We start from the raw sequence: 25449 nt of genomic DNA on the forward strand, positions 1-25449 counted from the left end.
GTGAGCACCTCTAAGGGACAGGTACGTGACAAGACAATACTCAGTGCAGCGCTGTGGAAGATGTCAGTGCTATATAAAATACTAAATAGTAATAATATGAGCAAAGATCAATGATGGAAACATAAAGCATTATTAATCAGGGCCAATGACTTAATTTTCGATTTAGCACTCTGTACATACACAGTTGCACTTTAAATCTACTACTAAAACTTTTTTTGTCATACTTTTATGAGGTGAAGAAGGGATTCCTGGAGCTGAGAGCGGCTGAGGGCGGTGCAGGGCCTTGTCCGATCCATACTGCTCTGTGCAAGAGGAGGAGTCACTGTACGATCAGCCTGGCCTGGGTGCTTTGCAGATGGCTGCTGGAAGATGCTGGGTGACCACAGGATGGCAGCAGAATCAGTGCTTGCATGTGCTGCATACTGAGGAGCCTGGAAAAAACATTAGCAAAACTACAATCTTAGTTTAAAAGTAAATAGGATCAGTATATATTTATATATATTTGTATATTAATGTTCAGGATTGATAATTAAAAGTTCTCACTCTTATTTAAAAATTCACACATTATGGTATGCTAGGCATACTATTTTCTTTATTCTGGAAGGATGAAACACCTCATTTTTTGTCTTATTAAATACGGCAGCTGCCATAGAGATACGTAGAGGGTGCACTTCTGTGCGCAGACAGGCTGAACTTACGGGACCCGGTATCGAAGAGGGAGAAGACCGAGTATGGCGGTGAGGGAGCAATACGTGCACTTGGGGCTGGAGGAAGCCCAAAGTATGTATAAAACTTTTAGTTCAACTCAGCTCTGGAACACTTTAAAGTCTTGAGTTGAGGTACACTTTAACAAGACTACATAAGACCCCTTACATAGGAATTTTACGGTTATCCTTATAATACACAAATACCATTCTCCAATCATGCCTTTCATCCGTTTATTCAAATAGCTCCTTCTTAACTAAAAATAGACTAGTGTGTGATGTTTGATTAGATGAAAAGAGAAACTCTTCCATCTTCTGAGAATAACGACTATATCTCCCCTACCCCCCCCCCCCCCCCCCCCCCAAAAAAAAGATACTGAATAATGAGGATATTTTGGTAAAGCAAGAACTTCACACTGAAAATATCAGCACAAGTGATCAAATGCCTGTGTCTGTGTGAGCTGCTCCTCTATTTGTGGACTGTGGCTACACATTTTTAGAGCTGATTATTCCCACTAGGCACAGTGTTATTTCTGTTTACTTACAAAGCTCACATGCAAAGCTTGCCAGTAGCATTCACAAGAGCTGGCATTACTGCCAAAGATTAAGGATGGTAATCAGAGTGAAGGCAATACTTACAGCCACTACCTTAGTTACACCCAAAGGCTGGGCAAATGATTCAGCTTCTCTCTTTTCATGAGCATTCTAGACAAAAAAAAAAGCAAGAGATTCAAAAATTGTAATCCAAGAGATTATGAGCTGATGTAGCTGTGATATGCAGAACTGAATAATATACTGCATGACAACCACTGGCATATAAAGACACAGGGCTGAGGAGTCGGTACAAAAATCTTCCGACTCCAACTCCACTCCTCAGTTTATGAAACCACGACTCCAACTCCGACTCCGGGTACCCAAATTGGCTCAGACTCTGACTCCTAGACTCCGACTCCTTAGTCTAATACTTAACAGGGCTGTGGATTTTGTACAAAAATCATACAACTCCGACTCCCGACTCCTCAGTTTATGAAATCGATGACTCAGACTCCAACTCCGACTGCGGGTGTCAAAAATTACTCCGACTCCTTGACTCCGACTCCACAGCGCTGTGAAGACATATTTAATGCAAACCTGAAGCAAAAATATGTATGTGTAGTACAGCTAAGAAATAGAACATTAGTAGCAAAGAAAAGTCTCATTCTTTTTCAGTGTAGGAAAAGTAAAAAAGAAAAAAAAAAAAGCTTGTTTAAGCAAAAGAGCTTCTCTGAGCTCTTCGACCCACTGGGACGAATACAGTTCGGTTTTTTGAAGCACTTAAACAGCCAAAAAACATTGAGAGACAGCTTGAGATAAGGTTTTACTGCTGGAAAGTTTATTTCTGATTTGTTGATTTGTTTTAAAGCTTAAAGAGAACCCGAGGTGGGGATCCTAGAATGAAATCTATGCACAGAGGCTGGGTCTGGCTATAGTGCCCAGCCTCTGTTGCTATTTGAATCCCCCCTAAGTCCCTCCTGCGCTCCGCTCTCCCCCATAAATTACAGCCGCGCTGTCGACACGCAGTGTGTCGCTGCTCCCCCGCCTCCTGCAGAGCGCTGGTCCCCGCCCCGTCCCTTCCCTCCCAGCTGATTGGACAGGGACCAGCGCTCTGCAGGAGGCGGGGGGAGCGGCGTGAGTGACATTAGCTAGGTAAACACAGCCCGACAGCACGGCTGTGATTTATGGGCTGGAGCGGAGCGCAGGGGGGACTTAGGGGGGATTCAAATAGCAACAGAGGCTGGGCAGTATAGGCAGACCCAGCCTCTGTGTATAGATTTCATTCTAAGATCCCCACCTCGGGTTCTCTTTAAAAGACAGAGGCCTCAATTCACTAAGATCATGCTGGAGATAATAAGGCAAGAGAAAACTTACCTCCACATAAGAGAGAGTTATCTTATCTCTTCATTCCTTAAGTTACCTCCTCTGTACTTAAGTTACCTCCTCTGTAGTTAAGTTACCTCCTCTGTAGTTAAGTTACCTCCTCTGTAGTTAAGTTACCGCCTCTGTAGTTAAGTTACCGCCTCTGTAGTTAAGTTACCGCCTCTGTAGTTAAGTTACCGCCTCTGTAGTTAAGTTACCTCCTCTGTAGTTATTTTCACATGCAGTTAATAAACAGCCTATCTTTAACTCTGGAGTTATTTTAAGGATTGAAGAGTTAACTTAAAGACAGAAGAGTTAACTTTAGGTTTGCCTGAGGTAAAATGTTTCCTGAATACTACATGCCTTATCACCATGGTAACCACTCGAAGAGTTATTAAAGACAGGAGATAAGCTTAGTGAATTGAGGCCAGAGTGTTTGTAAACTGCAAAAAAAAACCCAAAACAACAGCATGATAATTAAAAAAAAGCCACAGTATATAAATATAACTAAAGATAAAAATATGAGACTTTTTTAGCTGCTAATGTTCTATTTGTTATCCGTACTACACATGAAATTCATTAGATCACAAGTTTTTATTTTTTCTTCAAGTTTGCTTTAAAATAACTAGGCTGCCAAATTCTACTTTAAGTGTCCCTATTCCTCTTGCTTTTTTACTTCTCAAAAGAGCATTTTAAGATTTAAATCCCCTCAGTTCTGCTAGCACGGTTATAAATTGACCGGCAAATGTGTGCCATTGGGTAAAGCCCAAGCCACACAATGAAAACTAGTAGCATAAGGCAGCCATTGAGGACTACAGGACAGCTGAGGAGGTGAAATGTGTGGGAGATGGTTAGTTTAGGGAAGATGAATGTGAAGAGTATAGGATGGAAACCGTGAACATAAATATTCATGAGCAAGACAGATACCGTAAATGAAATGGAAGTGAACACAGTGCAAGGTTGGTGGGTATATGAGGATTAGGAGGAGTGACACTAACAGAGCTGGTTTGGGTAAGAAAGGGGCAGAAAAGATGATGCAATGAGGGCTGGGTACTTGAGGAAGGGCAGGTGATATGGGGTGGAAAGGCAGGTGATATGGGAGTGGCAGAATCAATGAGAGAGTGTGTAGGTGGGTAAGAAATGGTGACAAAGGTGGGATGAGAGGATAGATAAAAGTTGAGTGGTTAAATAAAGATCAGGAAAAATGCCATGGGAGGAGGAAATGAAAATAGATGGGAAGGTGGGTAGTACTGTCACCAGATGGGACACAAGAGTAAGAGTACGGGAGTACTAGGTTGAGAGGGGTGACAAAAGGGAAGGGAGGCTTGAAAGGTGAAACGAAAGACTAGGGCACAACACACACTGGATTTGGTTTGGAGGAGAGTTTGTGGGTAAAAGTGACCAGTAGAATCATGCCTGCAATTTGAGGATGAGGAGGGGGCTTGGAGAAGCTGTGGGCTGCTTAAGTAAGTGATCTGATGTCTTTTTTTTCTGCTGTTCTCTGAGAGGAATCCTCAGTACTTCTACTGGTGCAACTTTCTTTAAAATTGTCTAATATCTGCAAAACTCTAAGATAAAACCCCCTTGACATGATCCTGCTCACAGCCTCTAATCTCGTACAGCACTGGTTCTCAAAGCTCTCTAGTCTGCAGACCACTGAACAAAGTAACAGATGCTGAAGACAAACTAGGTCTACGTCAAAACCACTTTAGTTAGATCCACACCTATGGAGAGGGAAGGTTCTGTATCCCATAAAGCCTTAGCAGTCCCCTCATGCCATCGCTGTCCCCTAGTCAAATTCTGTGCCGTTGGCCCTTCTCGGAAAGCCAATGTGCGTGAAAGTGGCAGCAGCCCCAGGACCGCCTAACGCCAACTGGCGTCAAGTCCTGGCGTAGGGTTTTGCAGGAGATTGCATGCGCTGCTAGAGGGCTGTTAGGCGGCAAAAACGCCATCTTTTTACGGCGTACAGTGCTGCGATCCATGACAGCGCTGTACTGGGGACAGCCGTCTGACACGGCTGTCCCCTCTGGAGGCACAGGAGCGATCGGCTGTCAGCCTGTCATAGGCTGGCGGGGGAAGGGAGGGAGGGATAGAAAAATAATAATAAAAATAGATTTAAAAAAAAAATATATTTACAAAAAAAACAAACAAACATATACAGTGGATGAAATAATTATTTGACCCCTCACTGATTTTGTAAGTTTGTCCAATGACAAAAATGAAAAGTCTCAGAACAGTATAATTTCAATGGTAGGTTTATTTTAACAGTGGCAGATAGCACATCAAAAGGAAAATCGAAAAAATAACCTTAAATAAAAGATAGCAACTGATTTGCATTTCATTGAGTGAAATAAGTTTTTGAACCCTCTAACAATAAAAGACTTAATACTTAGTGGAAAAACCCTTGTTTGCAAGCACAGAGGTCAAACGTTTCTTGTAATTGATGACCAAGTTTGCACACATTTTAGGAGGAATGTTGGTCCACTCCTCTTTGCAGATCATCTCTAAATCCCTAAGGTTTCGAGGCTGTCTCTGTGCAACTCTGAGCTTGAGCTTCCTCCATAGGTTTTCTATTGGATTAAGTTCCGGAGACTGACTAGGCCACTCCATGACCTTAATGTGCTTCTTCTTGAGCCACTCCTTTGTTGCCTTTGCTGTATGTTTTGGGTCATTGTCGTGCTGGAACACCCATCCACGACCCATTTTCAGTTTCCTGGCAGAGGGAAGGAGGTTGTCATTCAGAATTTCACGATACATGGCTCTGTCCATTTTCCCGTTAATGCGATTAAGTTGTCCTGTGCCCTTAGCAGAAAAACACCCCCAAAGCAAAATGTTTCCACCCCCATGCTTGACGGTGGGGACGGTGTTTTGGGGGTCATAGGCAGCATTTTTCTTCCTCCAAACACAGCGAGTTGAGTTAATGCCAAAGAGCTCTATTTTGGTCTCATCAGACCACAGCACCTTCTCCCAGTCACTCACAGAATCATTCAGGTGTTCATTGGCAAACTTCAGACGGGCCTGCACATGTGCCTTCTTGAGCAGGGGGACCTTGCGAGCCCTGCAGGATTTTAATCCATTGCGGTGTAATGTGTTTCCAATGGTTTTCTTGGTGACTGTGGTCCCTGCTAATTTGAGGTCATTCACTAACTCCTCCCGTGTAGTTCTAGGATGCTTTTTCACCTTTCTCAGAACCATTGACACCCCACGAGGTGAGATCTTGTGTGGAGCCTGAGAGCGAGGTCGATTATTGGTCATTTTGTGCTCCTTCCATTTTCGAACAATCGCACCAACAGTTGTCACCTTCTCTCCCAGCTTCTTGCTAATGGTTTTGTAGCCCATTCCAGCCATGTGCAGTTCTACAATTTTGTCTCTGACATCCTTGGACAGCTCTTTGGTCTTTCCCATGTTGGAGAGTTTGGAGTCTGCTTGATTGATTGATTCTGTGGACAGGTGTCTTTTATACAGGTGACTAGTTAAGACAGGTGTCCTTAATGAGGGTGACTAATTGAGTAGAAGTGTCTAACCACTCCGTGGGAGCCAGAACTCTTAATGGTTGGTAGGGGTTCAAAAACGTATTTCACTCAATGAAATGCAAATCAGTTGCTATCTTTTATTTAAGGTTATTTTTTCGATTTTCCTTTTGATGTGCTATCTGCCACTGTTAAAATAAACCTACCATTGAAATGATACTGTTCTGAGACTTTTCATTTCTTTGTCATTGGACAAACTTACAAAATCAGTGAGGGGTCAAATAATTATTTCCTCCACTGTATACACCCTGGGAGAGATCAGAGCCCACCAACAGAAATCTCTGTTGGTGAGCAGAAAAGGGGGGTGGCCCGAGGGTGGAACGAAGGGATGGAGAGAGGACCGTTCAGGAGAAAAAAAAAAAAAAAAAAGTGCTACAGTAGATCAAAAACACACATTTTCTTCCATTAGAGGAAGCCTGAGCGGTGTCATAAAAAAAGAAAACTAGACTTACCTGGGGCTTCCTACAGCCCACCGTAGCCTGTGAGGTCCCCGACTTCCTCCTGGCCCCCTCCGCCATCCCGCTGGCAGCTCCAGTAATGTGCTGACTTCGAGGTGAAGTCACGTGTGCTCACCCCCGCTGTATACCTGTCGCGTCATAAGTGGTGGTCCCAATATGCTTCCCTGGTTACTAGTGGTGCCCTATAGGTTTCCCTGTAGTCTAAGTCTAGTGGATCCCCTACAGGTTTCCATAGCGTCTCTTGCGTCCCCTATACGTTTCACTGATGTTTAGTGGGTCCCCATATTCTCCTTGTGTCTAGTAGGTCCCCATAAGCTTCCCTGGTGTGTATTGGACTTCTCCTCATACCTATATGCATAAATCGGCAGTAGAAAGCGATGCTGGTGTAAATATCACTTACCTTCCCTAGTTCCAGCGACAAGCAGTACAGTTCAGCTCAATTCCACATTCAGCCTCATACTGCCACAAATGCCAAGTCCCGGTTTTATGATATTATTAAGCTGGGACCCGACACTAGAGGCAATGGAAGGCTAGATGTGGTGCCTAGTGGAGAGGAACAAAGATCATCGAGGCTACAAAGAGAGGCGAGAGCCATTCCCTCTGCCTGCCTTCCTTTAGTGGCATTACAAAATCATGTGAATAGGGGTCAATTGGCAAAGCTCCTGATGAGAGCGGGGAGTTGTCAAATGACAGCTGAATTTCCAGTGTCAAGAACACAGCAGCAGGTCCATAAATCCTTTGTAGTGTCAGGTTTAAACAGGAACAAACAAGATGTAGGCTTTACTATGGGCGGTACCCAGGGGGTTAACCTATAAAATAATTTCCTGTGAATGTATAACAAATACTGAACTTAAACACTATTGATATTAAATAGAAAGCTAGATATTTTGTTTTCTGTAGAGGTTGCTCTTCATTTATTCAAAAAGGTCATTTTACCAGGTACCACATCTCACACTGATGACCACCTGGTACATGCCCATGTTCCACTACATGGTCCCTAAACCACAATTTAAAAAACTAAAAAACAAAAACCCCACTATCTTACACACCTAATTCAAGAGCTGGCTCATTAATATAAGAGATTAACTTTTAGTTATATTTAAAGATTAAGTCAGAGTTTTACGTACAGTTGGGGGGAATACTTTAAATCTCTTTTTTAATCCCTGCGCAGATTTTATACAACTATTAATTCAGCATATTGTTTAACATGTACTTTGTGCACTGCAAAAATACATTGTTTTCAACAATGTTCAAAGACTGATTCTTTAACTTTTTAATAGCTACGTTTACATAAATATTGTTATCTGAGGCATTACACAGCTTGTACCTGAAGAGAAGACATCAGTGGAGGTCCAGATGGCAATGCCTTCAGTGAACTTTCTTTGAAATTCTCAGGTGTTGCCAACTGGTTGGCAGTGCAGGAGAACTTGGGTGCAATTGTAGATTTGCTGATAGGTTGTGACTGCAATGAGTCAACTTGAGGAGTCAGTTTTAGTTTGTGAAGAAGATCTATGCTGGGTTGAGAAGAACTGGAAAAGCTGCTACTACGGATTGGGACTAACGGTGGAACCAGAGGCTGACTGATGGGAGTATTGGTAACATCTGATACTGATTGGCTTATAAGAGGGGACATTCGGTTAACATGTGCCATACTGGATCCATGAGGCACAGATGAGCTTAGAATGTCAGAAGATGGACAAATGCTGGGGCTAATGCGAATGGGGAATATATTCACTTTCTGAGAGTCCACTTGTGCCACAGGACCTTGATGAACTAATGATGAAGGTAGGCAATTTGGGTGACTAAAATCACTGGCACTACAGTTAAAACTTGAGGATTCTGCCTTCACCACCACTGGCTGGACAGTCTTTGGCTGTAGAAAAGTGCCTGGTGCACTCAATACTGGTAAGAACGACTCGCAAATTTCAGACTTAGCATTTGTAGTCAATGGAAGATCTTTAGATATAGAGGTTCCAAACAATTCTTCAACTGTCAAGTGTTTTTGTACAGCCTGGAAAGAAATATATTGCAGTCATAATTTTATAATGCTCCCATAGAAAAAAAACAATAATATGAACAAGGCCTTAAGTACTTTGACCATTTACACGCAAGCAATATTGTTTAAGCTTGGGTAATTTTTTCTCTAGTGATAGTAGTATACAGATGTGCAAACTTCTCATCACATAAAGACATAAAATATAGCATCTAAAATTACACATATTCATCAACACACTTCACCAGCAGATGGCAGTATTATAAAACAGTTTTACATTTACACATAAGATTATTTTGCCCAAGATCCCACTAAGAGCATCGCAGCGGAGGCGTGAAACATCACATTAAACTGTAACTGTTCATCTTGATAAAACGGTTATTGTTTGGATAATAAGAGATGCACAGATTAAGATGAGTTCATTTTTCAAGCTTATCCATACAGATGGCCTCTGCTCAGATTCTCAGTGAACTGTACGAGTAGCATAGTAATCAAATCGTACAGGGCATATGGTGTGACCACATGCAATTAGATAACATGCACATCTACACAACATGAAGTGTTGACCACTGACTGATAATTGCCACCATTTAATTAAACAAATCTGTTCCTCTCAGGCACAGATTGCAGGGAAAGGAAATAAAAGTGCACAATGAAAGCCCACATTCAAGTTTATCACATCCTGCATCAGATGAGAGCTCTGGCCCCAAGCTTAGCATGCTGGAGACCGACTCTCTTTCCCACAATGCTGCAGCCCAACGTCATCAAAGACTGCAGAAATCAACCTAAACCTGAGGATTAGCTGCTGTCATCAATACACCACAGATCTGAAAGAGAACCACTTTCATTGAAACCAGGAATTAGCAAACCTGGTAAGACTATTTTTAGTAACACTCCAGGACAGGTACACTTCGAGACTTGACTTCTCCCAGGAAACAGGAAACATCCGTGAGCCTCTCTATATCTTTTGCTCTACAACAGGTGCCCGGCAGTATGTATCCAAGAAACAAAACAGGTCTAACCACCTTGCATCCTGCTATTATAATACTTTTTTAACATAGACTTTAACTTACACAGTTACTCATATATGTATCAGAGCACAAGAGGGTGGGTTACCCCCACCTGTCCTGGAGTGTTACTAAAAATAGTCTTACCAGGTTTGCCAATTCCTGGTTTTTCCATAACACTCCAGGACAGGTACACTTCGAGATGATAACAAAGAAATGTAACATCACAAACCTTAGGGTGGGCTGACTGCTTGAAGGACTTTCCTTCCAAAACCTTGATCTGAAGCAGATAAGCGATCCAGCCTGTAGTGACGTGCGAAGGTCCCCAGGTTCTTCCAGGTAGCCGCCTTGCAGATCTCCAGAGGCGAAGCTCCAGCCCTATAAGCCCAGGTTGTAGCCGTTGCTCTAGTAGAATGTGCCCGAAGGTTGTCTGGAGGTTGTTGATCCATAACCTTATAGGCTTCCAATATACATAACTTAATCCAATTGGCTAAAGTCTTCTTCGAGACTTTCTGTCCCACTAGTCTACCCGTGAAATTAACAAAAAGGGCTTCTGATTTTCTGAAGGAACTGACCCTGTCTAGGTATGCTATAACAATCTTCCTCACATCCAGCGATTGCCACTCCAATTCGCTTTCATTGGAGGGGTTAGGAAAGAAAGATGGAAACACTATTTCCTGCTTCCTGCAAAATAAATCACCTACTTTAGGTAAAAACTCTGCACTTGTCCTCAAAATAATTCTATCTTCGTGTATAATGCAAAATGGCTCCTTACAGGAAAGTGCCTCCAGCTCACTGATTCTTCTTGCCGAAGTAATAGAAACTAAAAAAATAGCTTTCAGTGTCAGCAACTTATTGTCCATAGTGTCTATGGAATTGAAAGGAGGACGTGTCAGAGCTTTTAGTACAAGAGAAAGATCCCATTTAGGAAAAGGTTTAACTATAATCGGTCTATTCCTCTCAATCGATTTTACAAACCTAATAACTAAAGGATGAGCTGCTAGCTTCTTATCCAAAAAAACAGAAAGTGCTGAAATCTGAACCTTGATTGTACTTAAGGCCAGACCTTTGTCTACTTTTAAGATATCAGTGTTAGGAAGACTTGCCTAAGGTCTCCGACTGAATAGGTGCTGGCTTACTGAACAGACAGAGACGAGATTCAAACTCTGGTCTCCTGTGTCAGAGGCAGAGCCATTCACCATTACACCATGCAGCCACTGCTCACTTCGAGTTCTCCCTGTTGGCAAACAGATCTACTGCAGGACTCCCCCATTGCTTTATCAACAGTTGGAAACCCTTTTGACTTAACGTCCATTCTGTATTGGAAGTCTGAGAGCGACTCAACAAGTCCGCTCTGGTGTTTAAAGACCTCTTCAGATGCACCGCTGTGAGTAATGCTAGATTCTGTTCCGCTAAGTCCAGAATCTCTAGAGACAGGTGTAAAAGTTTCCTCGATCTCGTGCCTCCTTGACGGTTGATATACGCCACTACAGTCGAATTGTCTGTCCTGAGTTGAATATGGTGTTCTCTGATGATGTGCATCGAACCTATTATTGCTTGTTTTACCGCTAATAGCTCCCTGAAATTTGAGGACTGATCCCTGATATGCTCTGGCCAGAGACCCTGCATCTCGAAGTCCTGGACAAAAGGGCCCCAACCTGTCTGACTCGCATCTGTCGTGAGAACTATCTCCACCGAATAATGCCATAGTCTGCCTTGTGTCAGATGAGCTGGTGTAATCCACCATTGTAGATCGTGTTTTACTCTGGCCGTAATTAACAGAACTTGCTCCAGAGACACCATTGTTTTGGCCCATTTCCTCAAGATCCAGGATTGCAGCTTCCTTGTATGTTTTAGGGCCCATTGAATTGCTGGGGCTGTAGACGTCAGTAACCCTAGTAATCTCATTGCCTCTCTCACTGTTATGGAGTTCTTTCCCAGAAACCAACTCACTTCCTGAACTACTTTGTCTATCTTTGTCTGAGGGAGATAGATCTTCTGCGCTCTGGAGTCCACCAGAAAACCTAAGAATTGAATTAATTGTGTTGGTTCTAACTGGGATTTCTCCCAACTTATTATCCAGCCTGCCCGCTGGAGCTGATTTAACACCAACTCGCGATGATTCACTAAAGTCTGTACTGATTCCGCCATAATTAGAAGATCGTCTAAATACGGAATCACTATTATTCCCTGGGCATGAAAGGATGCTACTTTTTCTGCCACTACTTTTGTAAATATCCTTGGTGCGGATTTGATTCCAAATGGGAGGCAATTGAATTGATAATGTCGAACTCCTGTTTTTCCTTTCACTGCAAACCTCAGAAAATTTCGTGATTTTTCCTCGATTGGCACGTGCCAATATGCATCTTTCAGATCTATGCTCAACATGAAGCAGTCTTTCAGCAGTAGATTCCTTATTGAAAATATTGACTCCATCTTGAACTTCTGGAATTTGATGTATGGGTTTAGGGGTTTGAGATTGAGGATCAGCCGGAACTTCCCCGACTGTTTCTTCACCAGGAAGATCCTGGAATAAAACCCCTCCCCCTGTTCCCAAATCGGAACCAGGGAGACTACCCCTCTGACTAACATGTCTGCTAAGATCTCCTATAGAACAATCTGTTCCTCTGGAGTCAAATTTGAACCTGTTACCACAAATCTTTCCGGCGGAACTTGCTGAAAAGAAATGTGATAGCCTTTTTGAATTAGGTTTAAAATGAACGGGCTCGTAACAAACTCTCTCCACTGTGGGAAGAACCTGCCCAACCTTCCTCCCACATTCTGTTGATCGTCATTGCTGGGGTTTAGGATTGGGGCCAGAATTTCTGAACAGGGCGTTTGGCCTATTCTGTTCTCTATTGAATGACCAGGGTTTCCTTCTCGGCTGTGACCTTGCTTTGGGATCTTGCTTGTTCTTTCGAAAAAACCTTTTCCCCTGGCAAAAAGGTTTTTTCTTAGGAAACGATTTCTTTTTATCCGACGTCCGTTCCAGAATATTGTCCAATTCTGGACCAAACAATAAATCACCCGAAAATGAAATGGTGCACACTTTGTTCTTTGATAAAGAACTACCATCCCAGGTCTTAATCCAAATGTGTCTCCTTGCCACATTGGAAAGACCAGCCGCCTTTGCGGTTAATCTAATTGCTTCAGTAGCCGCATCAATAATGTAAAAAATAGACTTGAGCATAACCGTAAACGAGTTTAAAATCGTTTCTTTGCTAGATCCTATTTTAATGTGCCTCTCAACCTGACGCATCCACAGATCCAAGGTTCTAGCTACGCAGGTTGTAGCTAGCACTGGTCTGAAGATTGCACAAATTGCTGACCAGGTTTTTTTAAGGGCAAACTCAGCCCTTTTGTCAGATTGGTCCTTCAGATGACCTAAATCTTCAAAAGCCAGTTCATTATCTTTCTCCACTTGAGAAAAAGCTGAATCTAATTTGGGACACTTATCCCAATATTTACAGTCTTCTTCAGCAAAGGGAAATCGTCTTTTAAAACCCCTGGATAAAAACACCTTTTTATCTGGATTTTTCCATTGACTATTTATGGTGACTTTGGAAGACTCATGAACCGGGAAAACTAATGGCTGGTTATTCTCCATACCAGCATATAAAGCATCATGCGTTGAAACAGTCTGAGGATTATCTACACTTAATCCTAATGATTCATAAATTGCCTTGAGCAACTCCTCTGTCTCACTTGCCGGAAATTTAAACTTAGATAGTTTCTCCTCAGTATCCTTCCTCTCATCTGATTCCTCGCCTGAATCCTCCTCAGACATATCTTCCCAATCTTCCTCTGGATCTGAATCCGATAATACAGGACGGTTAGATTTCGCCTTCGCTTTCCCATGACCTTTTATTGGTGCCGTATTAGTAGCATCATCAGTCCTAAAGAGTCAGCCAATGCCTCTCTAAATGCTTTTATAGAATCAGTCATTTCATTTTTCATGATTCCCAGAAAGTCCTTATACTGTACTGCAGATTCTTCATTAAGCACTCTTAAAGTGCACTGCTGGCAGAAAGTTTTAGTCCATGAAGGGGACAGCTTTAAATTACAGGCTGGGCATCTTCTACTGGGCTTGGGCTTAGAGCTGTCGCCAGCCTCAGGGCCAGTCTGAAAAACAAACAGTAGCCCAACATCAGTAACATAGTTACTGATAACCATAAAAATCCTCCACCACACCCGACGATGTGGTGAAGTCGCTAGATAGACCACCCAGTGACAACACAGGCTTCCACTCAGAGGAAACACCAAACAAGTGCTCAATCCTCCTACCAGTATACACTCAAAATAGTGACAGCGAAGATGAGACACATAGACACATTAGCTGACAGACACACAGTCTGATGTCTCACCCCTCCTGGGACTTGGATAGTGCCCTCCGGCTTCCTAGGTCTCTCCTGCGTCCGGCCTTCAGATGAAACTGCGGAGGGGCTCGTTGCAGGCACCGCTGTAGCCATGGCTACAGGTACCGCCGCAGCGCCGGCAGCCGCGCTAGCCGTTAGGCCATCCGAGCCACCAGCCGCTAAGCCGCTCTCCATCCCCGCCAATTACGAGTGCGCCGGACGCCAGGACGCCATGGCTCTTCAATCCGGCGCACAGAAGTGACGTCAGACGGCCGCCGGAAACGTCCGCGCCGCCATCTTGGTTCCTAGTCGGATCAGAGTAGTATAGGCGTCAGCCTCCGCAATAGCCACTCCTCCCGCGTCTACCTCCAGCCGGCGGCTACAGCCACATTGCGTCTTCGCCATGGTTCCTCTGCTCCCAACAGCTGCCCACAGGCCCGGATAAGCAGAGGTATGAATAGATAGAGACGGAGGTTCTATTACCCACCGCCTCATCTCGGAGCTACACCGCCCTTAGCCCCCCAAGCTCTCCAGGACAGGTAGCACCCATATAGAGAGACCTGTTCCCAGAACAGGAAACATCCATACTGCCGGGCACCTGTTGTAGGGCAAAAGATATAGAGAGGCTCACGGATGTTTCCTGTTTCCTGGGAGGAGTCAAGTCTCGAAGTGTACCTGTCCTGGAGTGTTATGGAAAAAAATAGCTATGAACATAAATGCAGGGAATTCCAACAGCAGGGATGGTCAATGAGATGCAAATAATTCAGAGTTGATGCAAGATTATGCAAATTTTTCACACAAATTGATGCTATTTGAAAATGGACCAGTCAAATCCTGCCAAAGTGGGATTTGACTGGTCCATTTTTAAGCTCATAAATGTCCATACATAATTAGCATATTTCTGCATCAACTTCAAATTATTTACCTGTAGTTGATTATCCCTTTTCACCAGGAGTAAGCGGGTACAAAGAGCATAAGGCCATGTTACTCATTCTCACCACCTAGACTAATGCAGCAATTAGAAGACAGTTTCCTTTAGCAAAAAACGTAACGGATGTCCGGATCAGTTCCGTGCGCATCCGCACCGGATGCGTACGGTTGCACTCCGGATCCGTTCCGTTTGCATCCGGATTTTCATCAGTAGGTGATCAGGTTGATATCCGGATCAGTTTTTAAAGAGATACAGACTATATAAATTCTTGGGGTCTGGGAGGTTTGCAGAAGCCCTGGGGTCATTGTTGGAGACAGCCTGACTTGTGGAGACCATCCTTGGATATTGAGACTGCACTTTGGACCATGGATCCAGTCTTTCTGTACTCATTTTACCTGGGAATTGTCTCCTTTTTGATTTTTACCTATTACTATGTGGGAAGAAGGCGTGCTCCTCGCAGGAGATGGCGGGTGCACCAGGCAGGTAGCTGCTGCACCTGTAGAATCAGGTACTCAGGTGTGTAGGGCCTCACCTCTCCGTCCGACATGCTGCCAAATATCTCCAGCCACAAGTCACTGCTGCTCCACTCCTCAAACGCTGGGCCTATGAAAACGCATAGGAAGTGGGTAGAACGTCCAGATTTTTTATAGACAGTGTGTTGCCTCCTTTCCGTTTCTCATTGGTTCAGCTGTGCGGATGGTGCAGTCAGGATCCGGTCCGGGTGCGGCGGCCGCATCCGACGTACGTGAAAAATAGAGCAAGTTGGAAAAGTGTCCGGAGTCCGCATCCGGTCCGGATCCGGTCCGTGCGGAACGGACGAGCATGTACGCATCCATTGTCTATCTTTGGATTGCCAAACGTCCGTTCCATTTGTACAGTATACGTTCCGGATCCGGTTCGGAAAATCCTGACTGCTAACGCAAATGTGAACCCAGCCTTAAAGAGAAACTGTAATGAAGAATTGAACTTCATTCCAATCAGTAGCTGATATCCCCTTTCCCATTAGAAATCTATTCTTTTTCTCAAACGGATCATCAGGCGGCTCTGTATGGCTGATATTGTGGTGAAACCCCTCCCACAGTGTGATGTCAGCGCCTCACAGCACTGAGTTAGTGACATCACACTGTAGGAGCCTTGTTGCATTGTGGGAAATAACAGCTGTTTCCAACTGCCAAAAAAGCAAGCAGCATCTCTTTCCAGTGACATCACCTGCCAGCAGTAAAAATGTCACCATGTGATAACTGTCACAATATAAATCAGAGAGAGGAAAGATTTTACAATAAGTAAACACTGACTAAATCATTTATACATAATTATTGTAAAAATTAAGCACTTTTTTATTACATTCTTTTCACTGGAGTTCCTCTTTAAGTTACTGTGATAACTGTCAGCGAAAACGGCGGCTGATGAGGACCGTTTCAGGCACCGATCAATATTGCTTGGGAATCAAGGGTTATTAAGGATCCATCCTGTCGGATCCTTAATGACCCCCAATGCCTGAGCAATACCGATCGCAATGCTATTTTCAATCATCCCCAACCAACTTAGAGACTCTGTAACAAAAATGTCATCCTTTTTTCTACCATCCTGCAAGTTCCTAAACCTATTCTAATGTGCTCTGGCTTACTGCAGCACTTTCTACTATCACCGTCTCTGTAATAAATCAATGTATCTTTCCCCTGTCGGACTTGTCGCCCTGCCTCTGGAAGGCTGCCAACTCTTCCGTGCTGATCTGTTATGCACACCCCTCTCCAGGCCCCTCTATGCACACTCCAGTGTGTGTTATTTACATAAGCCAGCAGCGTCTCTGCTCTCTTATCAGTGAGAGAAGAGAGCTGGATAAAAATCCTCCTCTGTTAGGCTGTGAAAGGAGCTGGCTGACACATACTGAGGAATTACAGACAGGGCAGAGCTGTCTGCAGGAAGAACCGATCAGCCTATCACTAGTATTCAGTGGATGAGAGCTGCAGGGGGACAGAAGGTAAACACACAAATGATCTCTTGAGATTCAAAAAGGCAGGCTGTATACAGCCTGCTTGTGTATGGATGTATTTTCTATGTGTGGACATACTGTACATCAACCTACTTCCTGTTTTGGTAGCCATTTTGTTTGTTTATAAATAAACTTTTAAAAACTGTTTTTGACTACTTTTATTGCGGCGGGGAGCGGAGAAATTGTGACAGAGGGGAATGGGAGATGTCCCCTAACGCACTGGTATGTTTACTTTTGTGCGATTTTAACAATACAGATTCTCTTTAAGGTGCTCTGTCATCAACCGATTGTCATCCCTCCAACCCCTCTCCTTGTCACAGATTACATCACTAGCCTCAAGGATATGGATGTGTCTGTACAGCATCGCCCGAGGGATGGGGACAATTTTCCGATGTGTGTACTTAGCTTTAGAGACATGAAAAGGATGTGTTTTGTATGCTCAAGCAAAACAAGCTAAGTAAGCAGAATTTAAGAGATTGCATTTTTCTTCTCAACAAAAGTCCAATTTCAGTTTTAAGTATAGCTCCAGAACGATTCTTATAAATATTGCATGCATAGAAATTTAGATACACACACACACACACACACACACACACACACACACACACACACACACACACACACACACACACACACACACACACACACACACGTAGTAATAGTGGTGTAATGTGTACATTATAGCAGCAAAGTATATTTTTTACAAGTTATAAACATAAGGTGAAATCATACCAAGCAAAGCAAACATCAATTACACTCAAATCACTCAAATTAATTATCTGTCGTGATGGCAAGCACTTATTCTCAGCAAACGATGCCCACAGCAATGGAGCACTTACCCATTTCCACTAATGGTGATGCCCAAATATGCACCATGGTAAGATTCTATGAGCTGCATCTCTATTACCCATGAGCAAACTGACCACCGCCTACTCCCTCCATACTCTAGCTGTTGGCCATACAGGAAAGGAACAGACAATCTGTTTGTTCTCTATCCACCCCTTTACTGACACAAACTGTTCACTTCTGCTTCCCATCAGAGCTAGGACCAAGGCGAGCAGTGTAACAACTGCAAACCTACACTCAGAAACTTAAACTTGCAAGTATGTGATGTAATGGTACCCAGAGGAGCTAAGTTAAGAATAAGGGAAAGCAGCACAAGGACTATGTTTGAGCACTAAGACTGGACTTACATTTAATTGAGCAGCGTTAGATGTATGGGTGTTATGTGTGGGGGAATATCACAACAGATGTAAGAGTGTAATATGCAGGGAATACCACAATATATGTGGTGTGTGTGTGTGTGTGTGTGTGTGTGTGTGTGTGTGTGTGTGTGTGTGTGTGTGTGTGTGTTTGTTATGTGCTTTTGTTGAAGTGGAGTGACATATAACCAGCTGTAATGTGGAGGAAGCATTGTTATACATGTGGGTAGAGGTATAGTGTTATCTGTGTAGGTGTAATATTGTATGTCTTATTAAAACCTAAATACTTGGACACATAAGAAGGCCAGATTCTTTGGAAAAACCCTTGATGCTAGGAAACATTGAGGGCAAAAGAAGAAAAAGGGGCAGCAGAAGCTAAGATGGATAAACAGTATGTGAATCTATGAACAGATGAACATGCATGTGCAACAGCTGAAAGAAGCAGTGATTGACAGACACATCTGGTGTGCAAAAGTTCATATGGTCACGAATCGTTAGTCGACTAAATGAGGAGGAGTGTCGTGTGTGTGGGTAGAACGTGTTAGATCCAGTCTTATACAATATAAAAGAGGAAAGTACAAAATTACAAACCTTCTCTGGAGGAGCAAAGGAGCCATACTCTGCCATTTCTAAACTATCTGCCTTTACTAGTGGAGAGTTCTTCACTGTAAAGTTGGAATTGTGGTCAGTTCCATGTCCCTAAATAGGAAAAAAAATGTAGAGATGGTATTAGGGTATTAGCAATTATAAAAGTTTACTCAGTAAATGCTGAAATTACAAGCCAATGACACAAACTACTGGTACTACTGTTGCTTAAAGTGTAGTAAGGATATCATAAATTACTACATAATGTAACTAACCAAACTCTTTGCTTTAAAAGTTAGAACTAGTGAGAAGCCAAAGCACAAATAAAACAGGTAGCAATATACATACTGTACTGCACATCACAGTCTTGACTCCTTTCCTATTATTCTAATGCCATGTCCTTCACATATCCTAGTTTGCATGTATGGGCCCAATCTATCTATAGGTATCCATTTTCAAGTCAGCTAACAAATCAACAGCATTTTGCCGCATACAAGAAAATGCATGCGGAATCGCATATAGTGATAGTCTATGGTGCCTGTGCATTTTCCGGAGGCATTTGAGATTCCAAATTGCATTAAAAAAAAATGTAATTTCCTCCACAATGTATAAGGTTTTACAATGAAATCAATGGCTACTGTAAAAAACAAAAACAAAAAAAAACCCCTCAAGTTAAAACACTATGGAAAATGCTTTCGGGCAATCATCTGCGATTCCCACAGATGCCAGTGTGACCCCTCTCTTTACAACCATTAGACAGAACATGTATGAAGTGCCTGAATGCAGAGCCAGGACTGCCGAGTGCGAGTTGGAGGCAATACTTGAGTTACTGGATCTGAGGAGGTAAAAATGTACAGTCTGAGACTAGGAATACATTTGAATTGTATATATGCAAATATTATTATTCTTATTTTTTTTATTTATAAAGCGCCAAAATATTCCGTGGCGCTGTACAATGTAAGAAAACAAACAAGGGATACATAATACATGATACAGACAATGATATACATCAAATGTGAACACTGATACAAGATACAGCACTGCTGATTACAATTTGATTGAACATGATGACTAAAATGTATAAATGTCTAACAGTGTGCAAGCAATTACATTAATAACATTCCATGCATGACACAAGAGGGTGAGAGCCCTGCCCTTGCGAGCTTACAATCTAAAGGAATGGGGTGGAAACAAGAGGTGGGGAAGTATACAGTATATGTACAGGCAGTGCGTAATTAGGTTATTTAGTGGGTGCATGGCCTAAGCTAGAGAATATGCTTGTCGGAAAAGGTGGGTTTTGAGGGAGCATTTAAAGATTTCAATGGTGGGAGAGTGGCGGATGTGTTGTGGAAGGGCATTCCAGAGGAGGGGTGAGGTACGTGAGAAGTCTTGTACACATGAATGTGAGGAGGTAATTGTAGAAGAGGATAGAAGAAGCTTGTGTGCAGATCTGAGATTGCAGTTGGGTTGGTATCTGGAGACTAGTGAGGAGATGTACAGAGGAGAGAGATTGTGGAGAGCTTTGTAGGTTAGGGTTAAGAGTTTGAACTGAATCCTCATTAATTGGTAGCCAGTGAAGAGCTTGACAGAGAGGGTCAGCAGAGGAAGAGCGAGAGGAGAGATGAATGAGTCGAGCAGCAGAGTTCAGTACAGAATTGAGCGGTGCTAGTCTGTTAGTTGGAAGTCCACCAAGCAATATATTGCAACAGTCCAATCGAGATAGAATAAGAGCATGTACTAATATTTTGGTTGTGTCATGGGAGAGAAAAGGTCGGATACGTGCTATGTTTTTCAGTTGGAAATGGCAGGAGCTGGTTAGGGAGTTAATGTGAGGAGTAAATGAGAGAGAAGAATCAAATATTACCCCCAAATATAAACCAGTTCAAGACAAGACGAGACGAGTGGTAGCTACATAAAACACCACTAGAGGGCGCATGTGTCCCTCTAGTCCGATCGCCGCCGGCAACAAAAGTAAACAGGAGATTGCGTATAGAACGCGATCTCCTGTTTGGCTTCTCCTGTCGCCATGGCTACGATCGGAATGACGTATTGGACGTCAGACCCATCCGATCCAGCCCTTTGCGCTGCCCGGGACTGATTGGTACGGGCTGCGCAGGGCTCTGGCAGGGGGCCCTCTTCTGCCACTGCGTGCGGACAATCGCCGCAGAGCAGCGGCGATCGAGCTGGACGCGCAGCTAGCAAAGTGCTAGCTGCGCGTACAGCACTTTGCAGAACTGAAATCACCCCACCAGGGGCTGAGATATCCTCTGCGGCGGCTTACCCCGAGCTCAGGGGTTACCACTAAAGAGGTTAAGTAAGCAGATGTCCCATTAACCTATTGGGGACTGTGTGCATGCGGGGGGGGGGGGGGGGTCATGTAGCCACATCCCCAGTGCAGATGGCAAGGCTTTGTGTCCTCCTGTAGCCAGATGTCCCCCCCTGTATTTACTCACCTCCCAGGGTCCAGCGATGAGCAGCAGTGGACCACTCCACTCCGGCCGGCATCCCCTCTTGTACTGCCACTCATTCCGGGTTGTGGCTTGATGACATCATCAAGCCGGGACCCTGCGCTGACGTCAGAGCGAGCGAGGATGCCGGCCAGAGCAGAGGGGAGCGCCAATCGTCATGGGAATGGCAGGAAAGTGAGTGGGTCCTCTTCTTTCCCCCCTACCGCCACATCAGTAACAGTGATCACTATGATCCACCGGCGATCGTAGTGATCACGTGATCAGGAGCCATACGCGATGGCTTCTGATCACTGAGGGGAGATGTCAGCTGTCATATGACAACTTAATCTCCCCTCTCGGGTGCGCACGATCGCGTCGGGAGCGTAAACAGCGGGTGGCGTACATCCTACGCCGCATCAGAGTTAGGTGGCCACAAGGGCAGTGTAGGATTTGCGCCAGTGTTCCTCAAAAGGTTAAAGGGAACCTAAACTGAGAAGGATAAGGATTTTTCCTTTCAAAAAAATACCAGTTTCCTGACTCTCCTCCTGATCCTGTGTCTCTAATACTTTTTGCCACAGCCCCTCAACAAGCATGCAGATCAGGTGCTCTGACTGAAGTCAGACTGGATTAGCTGCATGCTTGTTTCAGGTGTGGGATTCAGCCACTACTGCAGCCCAAAAGATCAGCAGGACTGAAAAGTAACTGGTATTGTTTAAAATGAACATCCATATCCCTCTCAGTTAAGGTTCCCTAAAGTCTGTCTCACTATGCATAGCCCAGAATCTTGTACCTCATGTGCAGGTTATTAGCCTGATCTGAGCAGTTAACATTTGTGTATTGTGTTTGTTACTTGTATGGTTTATGCAGTAGCACAGGGGGATTCTGACAGTGGTCCCCCTGATGTGTAACTATACCAAAATGAGATTAGGGACGAGCGCCCTGTGAGCAATCTCAGGTAAGTCTGCTCTCAGGCTTTTTATCCTAGCTGGTATGTGATGCGCTCATTGCATGATTAGGATACAGCTGCATCCACCATTATCATAAGCACACCTCAATGGGATTGGCCTTGTTACAGCTGAATGGCTTCCCTCATGTTCCTGGGAAAAGTGGCACCAACAAATCTCGAAGATTGAGCTATTGCATTCTCCCACTGGCTTCACGTGTGTCTGAGCAGAGGTCCCATTTAAGTTTGAAAAAAGAAACAGTAGCAAGGCTTAACTGCAAAAGTTCATTACCAGGAAGTCATCCAGTATGCACTCGGATCTACCTGGAGTGTAAGGCCCATTTTACACTTAATCAGTTGGTGTGCATTAGTACGCGTTAGTATGCGTTGGTACGCATTTTTTTTTCCATAGCAGTGCATTGTGACAAAGATTTCCGTTAAACGTGTGAAAGGTGCCATAAAAAAACATGGGCATTACTTTGAAAATCAGTTTTCTTTCCGTTTTAACTGAGAGCAACTGATTAAGTGTAAAAGGGCCCTAAGGGCCTGTTTCCACTTGTGCGGTGCGAATTAGTCGCGGAAAACACAAAATGAATTCGCACGCAGATGCGAATTTTACCGCGAATTCGTGGGCATTTTTGCATATGTTAGTAAGTATGCGAATTTAACCATGTCAGTGACTGTGTGCTTTTACATTGATTTTATGCGAAAACGCCTGCGAATTCGTGGTAAAATTTGCATACGAAAAACACATGCAAATTTCCTATTAAATACATTGTATGCGAATTGCATAGCGGTATGCGAATTCTGCGGGGTCTACCGTGCAGATTTTTTCTGCACAGAAAACCGCTCAGAAATCCTGACAAGTGGAAACAGGCCCATCCACTTGTATTGTCTATGCGAATCTGCATGCAGGTAACGCATGCAGATTCGCTCTAGTGGAAACGGGCCCTAAGACAATATCACATAGAAGAATGGATAATGGAGACCAAATTACCCATTCAAATTTGGCCTATTATGTTTGTGCTTGCAATCAATGTACCGTAAAACCCCCGTTGTCTGGCACTGACGGGGGTTTCCTGATGCCGTATAATATAATGCCTGGTACACACAAAGCGATTTTCTGGCTGATTTACAGCTTACAATTTACATTTCCAACTTGTCTGAACTGATTTCCGATCGATTTTCTGTTCCCTTTTGTGGAGAATCGATCGGAAATCAGATTGGACATGTTGGAAATCGTTCTGGCAGTAAATTTGCCAGAAAATCTCGTGTGTACCAGGCATAAGTGTAATTTTTGATTGCTTGAGAGTCAATTTTAAAAATAGACCTAGCTAATACAGTACTACCCCACAATGTATACTTACCATAAACTGTATGAATGTTGAAATACAGTAATTAAAAACAAATGAAGTACACAGTAGGAAGTCGCACCACTCGGCACTCAGCATGTGTGTCTTGGGGGGATAGAATAAAGGAAGCAGTCCGCAATTGCGTCTTCTGATTGTTCCACACTACACCTCAAAAGCACTCCTGTACAATAGCATGTGAACCAGAGCCAAAGGACGTGCAGCCGGTAAAAACAACTTAGAAAGAAGTCATATGCAGCAAGTACATCAAAACAAGCCGGGCAACTGTCACTTTGTTCCACTTTAATTCATCTTCATGCAAGACATGATACATACATAATTGCAGCTCTTCGCGGTGTCAAACCTGTTCCAGGTGTCTGTGCTGAGGTGTGTCGGGGTTCGGTGACCAGGGTGAAGGGACTGCACTACGCCGTTTCGCGCCTGACTGGCGCTTGTTCACGTGCTTGTGTCCGTAATCATGAGTGCGCCGTGCGGCTTCCTGTATATGCTCTGGAAGCCGCACCCTCGGCGCTCATGGTTGGTGCACGGAGTGATGTCATAAGGGTCGGGGGTGAAGGGGCGGGGCCACACCTTTCCATTGGCGAGCGTGATAGTGCATTGCCTACGCTGGACGTAGCCAGCATGTGCGGCGATTCCGGTTGCTATGGCAACATAATATTTATGTGCTAAAAGTGACAAACAATATGAACATACCGTGCTCGTTATCAAAACTGCTTAAAACATGCATGCTGTACCATGACTCTGAACATTATAACATTATACAAAAATAACTAGTGCCAACTCAAACATAGTGCATTGTTCTGTGCATACAAACATTTTGTGGATTTAGTATGTATGTCCATAGTAGCATGAAATGATATTGTTTTACTATCCTGCTGCCCAATATAAAAAATATCTTTTTATTATTATAATTATAAAATCCCCATGTAAACCCCAATCCCCTATTAAAAAAGACTGGGGGTAAGACTGCCATTCTTAAAGAAGACCCCAGAGATACATTATCCCCTAGTTTTCTGTTGTTCCAGCTGCCATCCACTTACCAAAATTCCCTGAGGAAACCATTTAATTTGCCTTTTTTCTTGGGGTTTTTAGATCATTTAGCCTACATTATGAAAAAAGGGGGATACAGGAAACATGTCAGAGGTGAGTATCTGAAAGGAGTCACCATCTGGTACTCTAGCACATTACGATACTTATGGTTGAAAAACCCCTGACCTTTTCCCCTCTTTTTTATATAACCCCGAAGAAAGGGGGGATGAAGGGGGAAAGAGAAAGAGAGAAACCAGGAGTGGGAATATACCGCAAACTAAGGTCCAGGCTGATTTGCCGGAGAAGCATACCGGGCCATCTTGCGTGCACTCAAAACGTAGGCGGAGGGCAAATCTGCCACCCCATATCCTATCCCCAATGTACTTGTGGGGGGATCCATTTATTAATGGGCCACAGTGCATAATGCACTTATTAATTCTAAGCATCTTGCGTTTTTGGGTCCTTTGCACCAGGACCACCATTTGGTCCTGTGCACCAGGATCCCAACACCGTGGATCACAGTGCTTAATGCACTTTTTGATTCTAGGCATCTTGTATTTTTAGGTCCTTTGCACCAGGACCAATGTTTGGTCCCGTGCACCAGGATCCCAACACATGGGTGCCCCAAGGTCTGCTCCGGCATCATCATCTGGAAACACAAGAAGGAGGGGGGAAGGAAAAGAGGACCCGGGTGTACGAGTGAATGTCAAAGTTATGTCCAATGTGGCCAGAAATCCCTACGTGTCTAGGACCCAGAGCCAGAGGGAGGAGAGACAAGGGGGATGAGGGGGAGGAACATGAACCATAAAGTCTCCATTCAGGGTGTCAAAGAACTAGGATAGGAGAAAAAACAGAAGTGCACACCTCTGCATTACTTTTGGGAAGTATTTCATTTATGGAGGGTGCCCCCACCTGGCATTTCTGGTGCCCCAGGCCCATCGAACCCAGGGAAGCTAAGGATCAAGAAAGCAGGCCAGATCTAGCCTGTCGTTGAGACCTATTGGTC

At 43.8% G+C, this 25449-nt stretch overlaps 1 protein-coding gene across 3 annotated transcripts in view; it reads right to left on the bottom strand.

Moving 5' to 3' along the window:
• Positions 1–25449, bottom strand: part of DCP1A (decapping mRNA 1A) — a 168230-nt gene that overhangs the window by 23825 nt on the left and 118956 nt on the right. For all 3 annotated transcript variants that reach the window (XR_011023994.1, XM_068253648.1, XM_068253649.1), the window contains 4 exons: positions 18661–18768; positions 7916–8599; positions 1344–1409; positions 225–431 (listed from right to left, as the gene is read on the bottom strand). Coding sequence is in view for 2 of the 3 variants with exons in the window: in XM_068253648.1 (XP_068109749.1) it covers positions 225–431; positions 1344–1409; positions 7916–8599; positions 18661–18768 (1065 nt within the window). In the remaining variant the exon portion in view is untranslated. The remainder of the gene's footprint in view (positions 1–224; positions 432–1343; positions 1410–7915; positions 8600–18660; positions 18769–25449) is intronic.

The sequence above is a fragment of the Hyperolius riggenbachi genome, chromosome 9, assembly GCF_040937935.1.
Source record: "Hyperolius riggenbachi isolate aHypRig1 chromosome 9, aHypRig1.pri, whole genome shotgun sequence".
In the NCBI taxonomy this organism is placed as follows: Eukaryota; Metazoa; Chordata; class Amphibia; order Anura; family Hyperoliidae; genus Hyperolius; species Hyperolius riggenbachi.